This window comes from Hyaena hyaena, unplaced genomic scaffold (assembly GCF_003009895.1).
Source record: "Hyaena hyaena isolate Hyena2069 unplaced genomic scaffold, ASM300989v1 scaffold_63, whole genome shotgun sequence".
Classification (NCBI taxonomy): Eukaryota; Metazoa; Chordata; class Mammalia; order Carnivora; family Hyaenidae; genus Hyaena; species Hyaena hyaena.
Genome location: NW_024080695.1, coordinates 1,369,275 through 1,384,939, shown reverse-complemented (window position 1 = coordinate 1,384,939; position 15,665 = coordinate 1,369,275). Strand labels below are relative to the sequence as shown.

Below are 15,665 nucleotides of genomic sequence, written 5' to 3'. Positions count from 1 at the left end.
GCGTGTGCGCTGGAACAGGGCGCACAGAGAGACAGGAGACCGGGCTTAAAATCAAAGGCCGTCTGCTTTCAGAAAACAAACAAGAATTAACGATCACATGTCTTTCATCTGGTATTATTTCTGATTTCAAAAAGGTTCCAGTTTCAATGTTAAAAGAATCACCAAAAACAACAGAAATGACTGCCATTAGGTTATGGCACGGAGCTTACAGTGACTTCAAAATACGTGTCTTCGGGGGCACCCGGGGGGCTTAGTCGGTTAAGTGTCGGACTCTTGACTCCACCTCAGGCCACGATCTCACGCTTCATGGGATCAAGCCCCGCGTCAGGCTGTGCGCTGACAGTGCGGAGCCTGCTGGGGGTTCTCGCTCCCTCTCGCCCTCCCCTGCTCATTCTCTCTCTCTCAAAATAAATAAATAAATAAATAAATAAACTTAGAAAAATATGTGTGTGTTTGTTATAAGGGGTGACGGATGGAAGCACCTGGAGAGGGACAGAGGGGACCCGGGCCCACCCTGCGTGGCCAGTGCCCGGGAAGAGGAGGCCCACCCAGCACCCCGAGGCCACAGGCTCACAACTCGGCCAGGCGTCTCGGCGTCTGTGTTCTACCGAGTGGGCTTCTCCAGGGCTTGTCTGTGCTACGAGAGGGCTTCACCACGAAGGAAAATCCTAGAAAGCCGCTACTCCGACCCGGGCTCTGGCTGGCACCCGTGCGTCCGTGGATGCCTTCCTTCAGACACCCTCTGTACCGCCTGCCGTGTGTGGTGCGGGGCCATGGCGTGGAGGCCACACGGTGACGCAGGGGAGTGACTGGCATGACGGCAGGGGGCCCAGGCCTCTCGGAGGGGAGCGCGTGGCGTACAAAGGGCCCAAGGGACACAGGAGGCCGGGGCGGGGACGGGGCCGCCACCACCCACAGCTCTGAGCAGGCGGAGAGCGGGGCCAGCGAGGCGTCGGGAGGGGAGCAAACCTCGAAAGGACGGTGAAGGTGAAGGGAGTGTGGCCACAACCGCCTGGGGTCCCCTGGGATGCAGGGGTGGGGGGACAAGAAGGGGGCCGGGGACGCCCCCCCAAGGGGACGGAGAGGCTCTGGCACCAGCAGGCTGGGCGGCTTGTGCGGGGAAGCAGCCGAGCGGCGAGCGGGGGTGGCGTGCCGCCGGGTGCCGCCGTGTGCCGCCGTGTGCCCGCGTGTGGCCGAGTTGGGGGCGCTCGCACGGCCCCCGCACACGCCGCATTCTCCGCCTCGGAAGGCACAGCGAGCGGCGGCAGAAAGCAGCCTGACCTTTTGAGGACGGAGGAGTCGGGTGGGCGGACGCTGCTGGCAGAGCTGCCTGGTACAGAGCGAGAGGGGAGCAAGGGAGGGGAGCGAGCTCCGTGACAGTGAAGCCGCAGGCTCGGCGGCCCAGGACAGGAGGCCCTGCTGGTGCCCACCCTGGAGGCCCGGGCGCTGCCCTCGGCCCACGGACGCCCCGTCTGAGCTTCTGCTCCTCCCCTGTGCGCAGGTGTCCGGATAGCTTCCCACAGGGTCGTTACATTTTTAAGCCTCTCTTTACTGCTAGAATGTTCTTCCTTTCCTTGAGGCAGACCCCTCGACGCACCCCGGGTCCCCGTGTGCCCTCCATGGAGGCCGGCCGCCCACGGGCGGCGGGCAGTGAGCCCCTCCTCCTCCTGGGAAAGTGGGAAACACTCGAGGAGTTGACAAAGGTCTCAAAACAGCACTGTCCAACTTCAGATAAACCACACAGCTAGACGGTGAGAGGCTGCCAGAGGAAGGGACGCCACGGGGACCGGAAGACAGCCGTGACTGCCGTGCTCCTGAGTGCGCGACGGACCCCTTGCCAAAGCCACGTGGGATGGCCACGTGGAGGCCGTCCCAACCTGTGAACAGGGTGCTTTCCAAACCGGCTCCCCAGTCCCTGCCCCCCTCCCGTGGAGAGTGTGGGGCTGAAGCTCCCAGAACCAGCCTGCAAATGAGAAATGTCTTCTTCTCACCTGCACGCAGAAGAGGATCGAAGATGGAAAAACAGTAAAAGTATAAAAAAACTAAATAAAACACACGTAAGCCGTCTGGCGTGGTTCCTGACATTCAGGACGTGCTGCGATGTAGGGAGCTTCCCACCGCTGCCACAGAGGGGCCTCGCGGGGGACACGCAGGGCCCAGAGAGGGGGGCGCGGTGGGGAGGCCCAGCGTTGTGAACCCAGAGGGCACTAGAAACCCAGCCGCAGGGCTCCCACATCCACCGCTCACAGAGGGAACGTGTCGGGGTCATCAGGCCGCATATTGATGGTTAGACTGAACGCCTCACGTTTGTAAACCTCCTGCAGAAATGAATCCCTCCTACCAGGAAACACGCAGAACACGGCGGAAAGCGTAAGCAAGAACGGAATGGTATAAAAAGCACTTTTATCCTGGATTTGGTTACCGGTCCTATTTCTTTTCTTTAAGGAAGTGGTCCCCACTCCCAGCTGAAGACCGATTAAGTGGCATGATTATCTCTGCACGTAAAATAGGGAACATAATTCCTTTTATTAAAATAAATAACTCTCCAAACACATGGTTCAGGATCCCGGCCTCTGCCTCAGGTATCAGCACGTTTGTAATTCAAGATGGGCCCCGCGCGCACGCCCATGACCGGTGGCTCCCGGCCCCACCCGCCCCGTCCGAGGCCGCCACCAATGCAGGCGGCTGAGGGACAGCAGAAAGCGTGGTGAAAGCCTCGCTTAGTTTCTCTACCCCGGCTTTGCCCGGGGTAACCTTGGACCCCACGGCTGTCCGGTTCTGGATGCCTGTGCGCAGCCAGCGTACAGTGAGAACGCAGGGCTGAGGCCTTCTGATGAACTAAAAATCACCTCTCAAAAGCCAGAATAGACTAATCACAACACGTAAACACACACACAACCTGTGAGCATAAGGACTTTATGAGGATTGTGAGCGACAGAGAGCCACCACGGAGCAAAAATGGTGCGGTGACATCAGAGTGACTGCCAGTGAAAGGGGCCACGGCTGGCCACCTCCTTCGGGACGGGCCGTGAGCGGGGTTCCCACACCCGTTTGGAGGCAGGAAGAAGGCTCTCACTTCCTCTCCAGCCCCCAGGCCTCAGCGCACCCTCCTCGCTTTTCCTAAGAAGGGAGCGTGTCGCACCTGAGTCTCCCCCGAATTTCCAGAATTGCTCAAATTCGGCAAGAGCTCTGAAATCTGCACTTGCCGGTTACAAAGGCGGCATGTTTTGACGTGTCAGCACAGGTGTGGGATCAGACGTGCTGCAGCCGACGCCCGGACGGCCGCAAGGGCTCCACCCGCTCAAGGTCAGATTCATAACATGTCTCTGCAATAAACGGCTTCCAGAACTCGTGTCTCGGCCACCAGGAAGCCATGGAAAGTTCCCCCAAGTCAGCGCTGACCAAAACCCTCCCCCAGGGGACGGGAAAGAACAAGAAAACATCTCTTCTGAGTGAATCAATGGCATATACACTTTCACAATGGGAACACTTGATAAAAGAAATAAAAATATACATCAGAAATTGTGACTTACCACCATCAGACACAGTCGCAGACTGAAAGAAAAGAGAGAGAGACATGAGTTAATTAAGCCTCATGACAAAGGCGGGCAGCAGCAGGCCTGTCGTCGGAGGGACAAGCCAGCAGGTCCTCCGAGGGGCTCCCGGCTCCCAGGGAAGGCGTCCGGGGACGGCCAGACGCCTCGGTGAGTCAAGAGCTCTGCTCCCACTTCCTGAGGGAACCCCGCCCAGGCCGGGCAGGCCGGGGACACGGGGCTCTGCGGAAGTCATCGTCATTTTCATTCGAAAGGAACAAATCCCAGCACGTCTGACACCATTAGTCACAGGCTGGGGAAACCTGGTTTGGGAGCCCGTCGCGGCGGGCAGTCCGCGGGTCCCCGCGGCGGAGGAGGCGGTGCTGCCCCACGGGCGCCCTCCCCGCGCCGGGCGGCCCTCCCACCTCCACCTGCCGCGGGGACCCGGGCCCCTCGCGGGGACGGTGACCAGTGCCGGCCCACAGCCGGAGCCCGCGGAGAGTGAGGCAGGAGGGAGGGTGTTGCTCAAGGGCACCGGGGCAGGACTGGACGCGTCGGGCGAGAGGCGAACGGGCCGGTGGGGAGGAAGCAGGAGGCGTGAGGGTTCCTGGAGGGACAGACGGTCGGTGGACAGAAAGGGTCCGTCTGAGGAAGACTCCTGGGAGGGGCAGGCGCACGGGGGCGGGGGGGGGGGGCAGCTGGGGAAGGAGAGGTCAGGGCTGGCACGGAAGGAGCCGGCCGGGGAGGGGCCGGGGAGCCTGCGGGGGACACCCTGTAATCCTGCGGGACGTCCCGGTCACAGCAGAGGCCACAGCTCCGGAGAGCAGCGCAGGCCAGGCCCCGGCGGCACCAGCGCTGGGGAAGCGGGCCCCCGACACTGGCACTGGGGCCCCTGGGCCTCCGCCGGGCGGGACCATACCCCATGGCCTGGGTCCTGCAGCGAGAGGGAGCCCGCACACGCTCTTCCCAGCAGGGGCCTGGCCCCGGGAGCCCCGCGTGGAGACAGCCTTGCCCTCGGGTCCCCTCTGCAGGACCAGGGCGCAGAACACGAGGAAGCTCTCGCCGAAGGCGCGGCTGACAGCCCGTTCCCAGCACCAGGCCCCTGAAACGTCACCTCCCAACCTTCTCGGAAGGTGGGGGACCCCCTCCCCGCATGGGTCTCAGACCTGGAAGGCCCAAGGGCCCAGGTAAAGGGTGGCCTCTGCCCCAGAAAGAGGGCCTGCCCCCTGGCAGCCGGCGAAGCCACCTTGCAACGGTTCTGGAGTAGGGGCTGCGGGCGGTGTCAAACCCTCACGGGGCCTGGGGCACAAATGCCCCAAAACTATCCTGGCGCCTTATCGGGACGGTTCCAATAGGAAGACCATACGCCGCTGTGCGTCAGTGTCCACACGTCCTTCCTGCCAGGCAGGCGAGCGCGGGCACCAGCAAGGCCGGCCGGGGCCGTCAGCCCTCAGCCGGCGGGGGAGGGTCTGCCCTGCACGACACGCGCCTCCCGGGCAGGCTGGCAGCCGCGCTGCAACGCCGTCCTTCCCGCCCGCAGTAAAGCAGTGGCAACCGTGTCGTACGCTCCACAGTATCAGAGGCGAACTATTCCCTTGAGATTCTGAGAACAAAACCCACGAGGCCACGCACAAAACCGGAAGTACTGTCAACAGTAATACCTGGAAAATAAATCCTGAAACGTAAACCGGCTCCCTTCACGCTGCACTCACGATGGAAACTAAGTTCTGAGTCCGCAGATGGAGCAGACGCACGACAGCTCCCTGCAGCCGTCCCCGAGGCGAGCTCGAGGCGTGTCCCTGCGCTGGGAGATGTGGAAGAGGGTGGGGACAGGAGCGGGGGGCACGGGGCGTCGGTGGGGGGGGGCCCCAGAACGTGGAGGGCAGGGCGCAGCCAGACGCCAGCCTGCGGGGTCTGCGGAGCGGACAGACCGGGGTAAAGCTCAACCAACGCACTTTTCACAAAAGCGCATTTTAGGGGCGCCTGGGAGGCTCGGCCGGGTGGGTGTGCGACTCTTGGTTTTGGCTCGGGTCGTGATCCCCGGGGTCACACTGACAGCGCGGCGCCTGCTTGGGATTCTCCCTCCCTGCCTCTGCCCCTCCCCCACTCTCGAAATAAATACATTTACTTTTTAAAACGTATGCTTTATTTTTCAGAATAGTTTTAGATTTACAGAAAAATTGTGAAGACAGGATGGAAACAAACATGGTTTTAATATCCTGCAGCTCCCAAACCAGCAAAGGATCCACCAGGCAGGACCCAGGGGTGCTGCCAAGCCCCGGGGGAGAGCAGCCCACCGAAGCCCGCGGGAGTGCCAGGCGGTGAGCCCGGCCCAGGAAGAGCTCACAGCTCGAGTTCCCGCAAACCCAAGGGGGAAACCCATCAGGAGAAAGAGCAGGAACGACGAACAGACCCCCAGACCCCAGGAGGCCCTGAGACAGAGCATCAAATAAATGTGAAATCGCAAGTCAGAGCTGTGACGGAGAAACGAGGTAGTGAGGGGGCAGATGTGACAAGCGGCCCCTCGTGAGACGTTTACGATGAAATTGCAGTGGCTGAAACGGAAACACTCGGTGAAGAGCTTAGCAGGGGTCGGGTTGAAAAGAAAATCTGGGAATTGGAAGACAGCCCCGATAAAGGTCACACATGTGGCTGCTCAGAGACCAGACCAGCCGTGGGGGTGCCACGGGGTGCCGCGGGGGTGCCGTGGGGTGCCAGCCTGGGCATGGGCCTGCGAAGTCAGAAAGGAGCGTTGTCCTGTGGGCGCACACCCCCCATCCAGCCCGGAGAGCTCACGGCCGCAGGCCCCCCTCGGGGCCCCTCACCCACGTCCTCCAGGAGAGGCGCTCTGTGTGTCTCCCTGTTCACCACGCTCCCAGAGGGACTCAGCATCTCTGAGCCACGGCCTCAAACATGTATTTCCTTCCCTTTTCCCAGTGTGGGAAGCTGTGTCTAAAGAGCACCTTCCAAACTTAAGACGCTAAGGAAAGTTCTAGGCATCTGGAAACCCAGGGGTTAGTGCATTCTGCATGCTAAGGATCCTCCCAGAGGGGCCGGTAAGGGCTTAGAGGTCACAGATGTCCCCCGCCCATTCCACATTCCGGAGAAACAGGTGACCACTCTTCCTGACCAGATTATTTAATTTATAAATAATGTACAATTACCACTAACCTAATTCTTCTGTTTACTGTCCAACGTTTATTTTACTCACAAGCACACACCAGCGGAGAGTGGCAGAGCCGGGCCGTCACTCAGCCGACCACCGCTCAGCGCCCACTCCTCGGCCCCTGACATGGACACGGGAGCAGGCTGAGGGGCACGGATCAGGGGCCTTCACTCCAACGGGGTTAAAGAGGTGAAGCGGTGGGCGCAGGGAGATGGGTGCTGGCAGAGAGACTCGGGAGGTGCCCTGTGGGGAGCACGGAGCACAGTGCTGGGCGCTCGGCATGGGGGGTGAGGAGGCCCAGGCCGACAGCCTGCCCACAGGGTGTGGTGGGAGACAGGGAAACCTCAAATCATTTCTATTTGCCTCGAAACCACAACACGTCAGATTCTGACCCCAGTTAACCTTTTAAGGCCGGGTTTGCATTTTCTTAGCACATTCCGGCCGAAGGGGAGCAGATGCGGGGGGTAGCAGTCCCAAATGGCAAAGCTTCGGAAACTCCCACAGAAAATTCCCAGAGAGCATCTCCCACAAAGGGGAAGCCAGCTGCTTGGCGTGACTTAAAGTCGGGTATTTGCGATTTCTCAGCATATGTGGACCCCAGGCCATTATCCACACTTTTATAAATTTCAGCTCAACATCCCTAATGTTTCCTGTGTACCATTTATATTAATAACTTGTTTTCATTTGCCTGTAGTTTGGGGTTCTTCCCCAATTCCCATACCTACATGTTATCCTTACAAAAGAATCAGAATCATAAAACCAAGGGGCCAGGGAAGGAAGGCCCCGGAAAGCCGGCACTCTTCGGAGCTGACAGTTAAACATGCGCCGTAATCAAATAGCTCACAGAGTCCTAGCACACGCCTGCAAGACTGGATTCAGTTCGCTATAAAAAAACTTACGCAGTATTTTAGACACATGGTTTAAGTTCAAACAACTTGCACCCCTCGGGTCAGCCTCGTAAGCCCGACAGTTCAGTGGAATCGCGTTTATCCCCAGCAGGGACTCGGTCTGGACCACATACGTTGTGTGGATGTTTGGTATTGAAATAGTGGTGTGAGCGTTTTAGAGCATTTATATGGAGAGTATGGGTGACGGGTCCAGCCTTCATCAAGGTTGGCCCCGTCAGTAACATCCGAGAGAGCAAGCACCGGACTGTGTCTTTTCTGAATCACTGTGATATATAGTGATATGTAAGAACCGAGTTTTCATCTTGAGCTACTGACAAAACTTCCTTAGACATGGAAAGTACTATTTTAAATAACTGGTCATATCTGAGTCCTAAAGAAGAGCTCGGGGCTGCAAGCTGCCCAAATGTACCAAATGTTCTGAATACATAAATAATAAAATAACCCAAATAAATACATAAAGAATAAAATAACCCAAATGACAAAAACCTTTAGGAACTTAACAACCCTATGCATCTAATGTGTATTTATTTGACTTTTTAAAAACTTGATCATTTTCATTTTGAGTGACCCCTTGCTGGACCGAGGGCAGAAGACAGTGGCCCCTGTGAGGGGCTTGTTGGGGTCGTGCCCTGACTCGGCTCCGTGGGCCCAGACGTCTTCACGTCCAGCCATGACCTTCACCACGACCCTCTAACGTTATCAGTTCAGTGGCCACAAACCACAGGGGTCAGCGAGGAACACGACAGGTAGGAAAACGTGAATACCAACTACATCCCGGATCTATGCTGTGCTCAAGTGTGGCCTCAGGGGTGCACGTGTGCACGCGTATGAGCGTGCACATCCCATGTGCGGGTCTTGTGTGTATCCCAGGGCTCCAAGAGCCGCCGTGGGAAGCCCCCAGGCCCTGCTGTGCCCTCACCCCCCCTCCCACTGCAGTATCACCCGGCCGGCCCACCTACTCCTTGTCAGAGAGGCCTTCCTTGCCAGGCCCCTGAGGTGGGCCCACCCGGCCTCCATGTCTGTCCATGCGGGCCGGCCCCCCCAGGTCCCTCAAGGGCGGGATGCAGCAGTGACCTCCCCCAGACCTCGCAGACGTCTCATCCCCATCCCAGCCCTCTCCGTGCTCACACATGTGAGTGCACGGGCACACACACCCAATGTGAGTACACACACCCCACGTGAGCACACGAGCACACAAACCTCATGTGAGGGCACAGGCACACACCCCACGTGTGGGCAGGAGCACACACCCCACGTGAGGGCAGGAGCACACCCCCCACACACTTGTGCTTTCTAGCAGGCTCCACCACAGAGCCACCTGGACAGAAGGTCACATTAAGGGGGGGAGGGGGGAGCACAATGTCTAAGGCTCAGACTGTCATGCTCAACATGACAACAAAGAAGTTCCGTGATCAAGGAGACAGGACGACCCAGGCTGTGTTCGGTGCTGCCGGGTGACAAGGGGACAGCGGGACACAGCATGGGGTGCGGGTGCAGCACCGCAGTTTGTGCCGCCCGACGGGGACGGGGACGGGACGGGGACGGGACGGGGCCTTCAGTCAGCCTTCAGCGCGGCAGAGCCCTGCAGCTCACAGCTGTCCCCGGCTTCTCTCCTTCAGGCGCACGCGTGCGTGTCTGCATGTGCGGGCTTCTCTCCCTCAAGTGTGCATGCGCGCGTGTCTGCGTGTGTGCACACGTCCCAGAGACGTCTTTGGTCTCCAAGAAGGTCGCCAGAGACTGCATGGGGCCCAACCCCCACTGAGGGCACTGCCCACCGATGGGAGAGCGCACGTTCCGTCTCGCACTCGGGGACGCCTGGGACAGCGCCTCCTGCAAACACCGGACGTGGCCAGCGAGGGCGCAGGCTCCACGGGGCCAGGGACTCGGTGTGTGCAGCGACCTCGCGCACAAATCCTCCGACCTCACTGTTGACTAAAGGCTGCAAATCCCCCCCCCGCCCGGCTTAAGGGGACGCAGGGTGGGAGGTGCCGAGTGTCTGGGATGACGGCCACAACCCAGCAGCCCCCAGGACAGCAGCACCAGCGGAGCGCAGGGGACGCGCCTGCCTGGGGCGCTCTGTGCAGGCGGCAGCCCCCTTCTGCAGCACCGGGACACGCAGGCACACGCCGGGGACCGGACGCCAAGCCCCGCTCTCGCGTGAAGTTGCGGCCCACCCCTGGGGAAGCGCTTTCTCGTAAAGGCTGAGATGTCTCAGGTGTTTCCAAACCTCTGCCCAGTGAAAGGGAGCCTACAGCTGGAGCCGTCCGTCTGTCCGTCCGCCCGACCGTCCTGCCCAGGCTGGCGCACCGGCTCCCAGCAGACCCCACCCTCAGGGCCAGACAGGGCCTGGGGGGTCCCGCTGAGGTCCCTCCACTCCCTGAATGCCTCCTGCACACGCAGAGAACGGGCAGCCCCGCCCCCAGGTGCTCTGCTGGCGGCTCTGGGCAAGTCAAGTGCTCCGGGAGCACGTGGCAAGAAGGGCACACGTGGCGTCCCCTCGGGCTGGGGACGGCCTGATGCAGGGCAGAGCGAGCACCCCCGGGGCGGGGGGCGGGGCGAGGAGGCAGGATGGAGGGGCGGGCGCGGACGGCTGAGTCCTTGGGCTTGCCGACATGGGGCTCTGGGACGGCCTGAGTGAAGGGCAGGGGAGACAGAGGGAGGAGCCCACGTCCGAGCTGGACACTACCCTCCTCCCACCCCGCACGTCCAGAGGGAGCTGGCAGCGGACAGGGGGTCCCCGCCGCAGCGGCAGGCTGGAGGGCTGTCACTCAGAGCCACTCCGAGCGGAGCCAGGGGAGGGGCCCTGAGGTAACTGGGGTCCCCGGGAAAGCTGCTCAGGATGACAAGCACCGACAGACGCGTGTTTGGGATGGAGGGCGACAGGGGACGGCGCACAGGGCGCCCCTCTCGGGAGCAGGGAGGAAGGAGCCCGCGTGCCGGCCGCACCGCAGGACCGAGGGGAGCGGAAGCCGGGCCCATCGTCAGCAGGCAGTTCAAGGCGACCAGCACCTTCACGGAGGAGGGGAGGACGTGCAGACAAACTCGAGTCCCTCACACATCCTGGGAGGTCTTCTCCCACAGACGGCAAGAATCAGCCTCAGAACGTGAGGGAAGGATCTGTCCGCGCAGCCACCGAGTGGGGTAAGCACAGGCCACCCCCAACACCCCCCCCCGGTGTCAGGGTCAAAGGAGGTCTGGGGCGAGGCACACACGTGCTGATGGACAGACAGCCGAGTGGGGGACAGACCGCTGGACACAGAGCCCGCGCTCCGCTCCCCCCCGCTGCAGGGCTGCCGGAGCAACGCAAGCGACCCTGGCCGACAGTGGAGACAGGCACTGAGCACAGGCCCGCGCGGCTGAGCTAAAAAAGGAGACACTCCGCCAAATGCAGAAGAACCGCGTGCAGCCCACCAGCTCCTCCTCGAGGCCCGGCCATCGGGGCGGAAGGCGCCCACGCAAGGGCAGGCCTGCCGCGCCCACTCCCATCCCCCGGCCGCACCTAACACCACCTCCAGGGCCCACTCAGCCCCACGCGTGCTGGCCTGGGCCGAGGGGACACCTACCTGCTCTCGGGTCGCCCTGCACCCCACTGCCGACCTGGAGGGCCCGCGAGGGGCCAGGACGGGGCCGTGGCCCCCACACGGGCAAGGAAGACCGGGCCACCAAAGCTGCGGCCAGCCGTGCTTGTGTGGCTCGCTCTCTCCCCTCCATGCCGTGTCTCCCCAGAAGCAAACTCGGGGCGGCCCTCCTCACCTCCAGGGTCTGTCTTCCTCCAGCCTGTCCAGGCCTTTCTGAGGGGCTGGCACGCCCTCCGCGCACCTGTGACTGGGCACCGTCACTGCGCAGTGAGGCCCTGAGCGTGGCCGCCCCACCACCACCCTAAGTGTGCAACAGGCCCCACGCTGCCTAGAACAGAACGCGGGCGCTCTCCTAGTGCAGCCTTTCCCGTGTGCAAACCCTGCACAGAGCTCCAGTGCACAGAGGTGAAAGCCCCTTGCTCTCTGGAAAGTTCTTTCCCTCATACACTAGCAGCCTGAAGGCGGCTGCCTAGGCAGACGGACCTCACAACACATCTGTGACAGGTGACAACAGACCTCAGCCAAGCGCAGCCCAGCACGATCGGGACTTTACAAGCGGGCAGGGAAGGACGAGCCACAGGGGTGACTTGGCTCCCGTGCAGCCCGCCTGCCAGCCGTGGAAGCCCAGCAGGGCTGGGCACGGGTCCCACACTCCTCCCCGAGAAGGGCCGCAGCGGGGGCACCAGGGTGGTGGGTCCATGCGGCAAGCCTGTTGAAGCTTCTTCCTGTGACAGATCGCGTTCCTTCTAGGCTCTGGGTCTGGGTGTGTCCCCACCCCACACCTCAGCCAGCACCCCCGCTCATGCCCACCCCGACGTGGCCGAGGATGATGGCTTGCTTTGTGTGACAGAGGGGCATCTACATGTTCACGGTCTGCTCAGCCAGTGGGAGCCTCGCGCTCCCGCAGGGCCTGCGCCCATCGGCGCTCCTTTGTGCTCCCTCAGTGGCCATGGCAGATGGGTGTCTGCCTCTGGAGAGAAGGTGCTCGTGGGAGGTGCACCACGTTCACGGGGCACCGGTGTGCACTGGAGGGGCTGGGCCCCCGGGCACCCTGCTCACAGACCGACAGTTAGAGGCTCTGGCAGGCAGAGCCGGTGGGGTGTGGAGCCACCCTCTGCCCCCCCATGCTCCCCCTTGGCGCCGCGTGCCTGCAGGAGCGCCCCCTCGCAGTGACCCTCTTGCTGCCCTCTTCCCCGCAGGCCCACTCTGAGCCAGAAAGAGCTGCAGTGCCCACCACTCGCCCACCACCTTCCGATACCACCCTCGGCCCCGGGGAGGAGAGAGCTGCGCATTTTCTGTTGCTTAAAATACAACCCGCACAACCAGATTTTAACACTCATGCGAACAACGTATTTGCCAGTTTGAGCATTTGCAAAAATTTCAGAAGGGATCCAAGTGATGTACAGAGGCAAGTGCAAGGGCAGCTTCTACAGGACCATTTTGGTCACCGGGAATAAGAAGCAACATTTCCTAAACCTGGCCTGAACTTGGCCTGAACTTGGCTTTTACACACGAGATGGTGCGCGGTGCACAGGTGTGTTCAGGTAACCGATGAATCCGTCCATTAAGGACAGGGTATATCCGAACTTCACTTTTCCATCAAGGACAGCCGGGGGCGGCCACGCAGCGGGCACGACCGGAAACATCAAAGCCACTCCCCGCCCTCCCCAGTGAGCTTCAGCAGAGCCTGGGCTTTTCCAAACGCACACTCCACGTTTCTACAATACAGTGAGACGTGCACTTACTGCATCAGGTTCCTCCTTGACCCACCCAGCTGGCCGGTTTCTGTTTTCCGTTTACGAGGAAGGATGAAGCCCCCTGCCCACCTCACCCCCACTCCGGTCACTTCTGAACCCGTGTTCCCGCCGCCACCCAGAGGTTCTAGTCAGATGTCAGGGAGACAGCAAAATGCAACCTCCCTCAGAGGAGAAGGAGTTTAAAATCGGTACCCCGTAATTAGTGACATTTACATCCACACAGCACAGCCACGAGAGGAGAATAAAAAGTACTCTCGTTTTAAATCTCAACCTTCTTTTCGCCTGGCTCCCCAGACCTTTTTTGAGAAAAAGTTTCCTAGTAAGCTCAACTTTATAAGCTCTGATAATAATCAATCATTGAACAGGATTACCAGTAGGTCCCTGTGTGTGTGCACGACACAAAATCAGTTCGCTACGTTTTAAAATATTACATACACAGTGGTAATTTAAAGAGCTGGATAGATTTTGATAATCCAATTGAAACTTAATACTTTGCCAAAATTAGCTCCCTCGGTCCTCTTTACAATCTGTTAGAATTGCCGCGGCAAGGACAGGAAGCCACACCGATGCTCTCCGGGGGGACTCAGGGCGCGAGCAGCCGGGTCCCTGGGCGGCTGAGCCGGACTCACCAGGACAGACCCAGCGCCCAGCCTCACCCCGTGTCCCGCGGTCCCGGAGCCGGCCATTCACGGGCGCAGGACTCACATTTAGCTCCCGATGCACACACAGAAGTGCTTTCAAAGTTCACACTGAAAAGCTACCATTCACTGAATAGTCGGAAAACAAAGCAGTAACTGAGATGCCAAGGTTAATTCTCAGAAAAATTCTGTTAAACGGCAAGAAACGGCGGGAATGACTTACCTGCTGATCATTTAAAACGTGCGTTTCCTTTGACAGCCCTTTCCCCAAATTCATCTTAAGACAAGAAAACTTCCAACCCACACCGGGCACGCGGATCTAAACTACACCGCCTGACGCGGCCGCGTGCCTGTGCACGCCAGGGAAGTTTAAAGACATTTCAGATGAAGTTCCACTCGGCTCCCTCTGTAACCCATGGCAACAGGACACTGCAGGAAGCTGTGGTTTGCCAGGGAGTCGGGCTCCATCTCAATTGTCTCAGAGTAAAAAAAAAAAAAAAAAAAAAAAGGCCGTTTACATAAGTCAGGCTGTGAGATCATTTTTAAAGTATTTCCTCTACCAAATCAGAAGAATCAAACTTGAGCTGATAGGGCTAATTCTCAGTCAGCCCAACAGCTGCAGAGAATTTGTTTTTTTAGCAGCGTGGCGCAGTTCACAGCCTTAATTACAGTTGCTGACGGTTCTATTATAAGCCTCCATATGCACGGGTTTATGTGGTGCCAACCTGCGGAATCGGCCGGGTTCCTAACGCCCGTCTCAGGCATCTAGCTCTGTTCTGTGATCTGCCTCGTCTGCCTTCCGATGCCTGACACAGCCTCAGGGAGGGGGCCCATGGCAGATCCCCGTACACCAGGGGGAAGGAAGGAAGGAAGAAACTGGTTCCAGAACCTAGGTATCACTGCAGAATCACCGGTAACGTTCTGGAGACTCAGGGGTGACCTGCTCACCACAAAGTGCTTCCTTGCTGTCAGAACCCTACGGCCCTGGGCGTGAGGCTCTCGTGTGCGTGGGCTCCGGGGCTCAGCTCCCCCTGGACCGCCAGATCGGAGCAGACCTCGGGAAGCATCCTGCCCGGGGTTGCAGATGCGATGCCCACAGGGCCCAGAGGCTGGGATGCCGGCCCTCAAGGTTGGGGTCGGGCCATCAGCCGACCACACTGCCCGTGCTGAGCCCGCCCTTCCTCTTGCTTTTCCGTGGGAGACACAGGAGCACTCCCAGTGGGAGCGTTCGGTACAGAGGATCCGCAGCAGGGAGCACACGGCTCTGTGTCTCATGCACAGCTGTACACGGCCTGCCTGAAAGGTAAAGATCTTACAGACCATGGGCAGCAGCTCAAGCTCCTTCGGACTGCTTATCCCTAAGGGCCCACGCACACTAGAAGTGTGACTTGACAACGTAGCGCAAGGGAGGGGCAGAAACCTCCAAGCCCGTCCACACCACCACCACTGAGCCCAGGAAGTGCCTGGGGACAGAGCGCCGCCCAGGGCTGGGGGGGCGCAGGGAGGGCTGCGGGGAAAGGGATGCCAGTGACAGAGGCGGGGACGGGATGGCCCCCAGGAGGTGGGCAGGGGCGCCCCGGCTGCCCGCCTCCGCCCTCTGGTGGCCATGCAGAGAGAGAAGAGGCCATTCCCAGAGCACCATGTGGTGTAAACCGCAGACGGGCAAGGCCGAGACAGGACCCGGCCCGGTGGGCACAGGCCACATGCAGCCCTGCCCTCCCCACGCCCGACACTCATGCCCTGACGTCACCCTCCAACACGCGCACACACGCCCATACAGGTGCACTCACACACGTGCACACGCACACACGCACACTTTCAGAGAAAACACACTGGAAGGTTTCCACGGGTGGCCGGGTCAGCCCGTGACTCTGTTACCCCCGTTACCCCCCTGATCTCCAGGGGCCCGCACTACTTGTAGCTTTGGGGAGAGGACAGTGGCCTCCGGGCCAGAGCTCAGGCCGGCAGCACCCCAGCCCGAAAGGCCTGCCAGACCCGGGATGACCACCAGTGACGGACGCGGGAGCCAGACTGCAGGACGGGAGGCCACGCCCCAGGGCACACGGCAGAACTTAAAACCCAGCA

The 15,665-nt window shown here is 60.3% G+C and overlaps 1 protein-coding gene across 3 annotated transcripts in view; it reads right to left on the bottom strand.

The window, feature by feature from the left end:
* Positions 1–15,665, bottom strand: part of RGS12 (regulator of G protein signaling 12) — a 91,910-nt gene that overhangs the window by 50,873 nt on the left and 25,372 nt on the right. For 2 of the 3 annotated variants that reach the window (XM_039232133.1, XM_039232134.1), the window contains exon 3: positions 3,534–3,555. In XM_039232133.1, the coding sequence (XP_039088064.1) occupies positions 3,534–3,555 (22 nt within the window). Of the gene's footprint in view, positions 1–3,533; positions 3,556–13,803; positions 13,875–15,665 lie in introns of those variants that run through there. The other variant, XM_039232135.1, reaches the window with a different exon arrangement.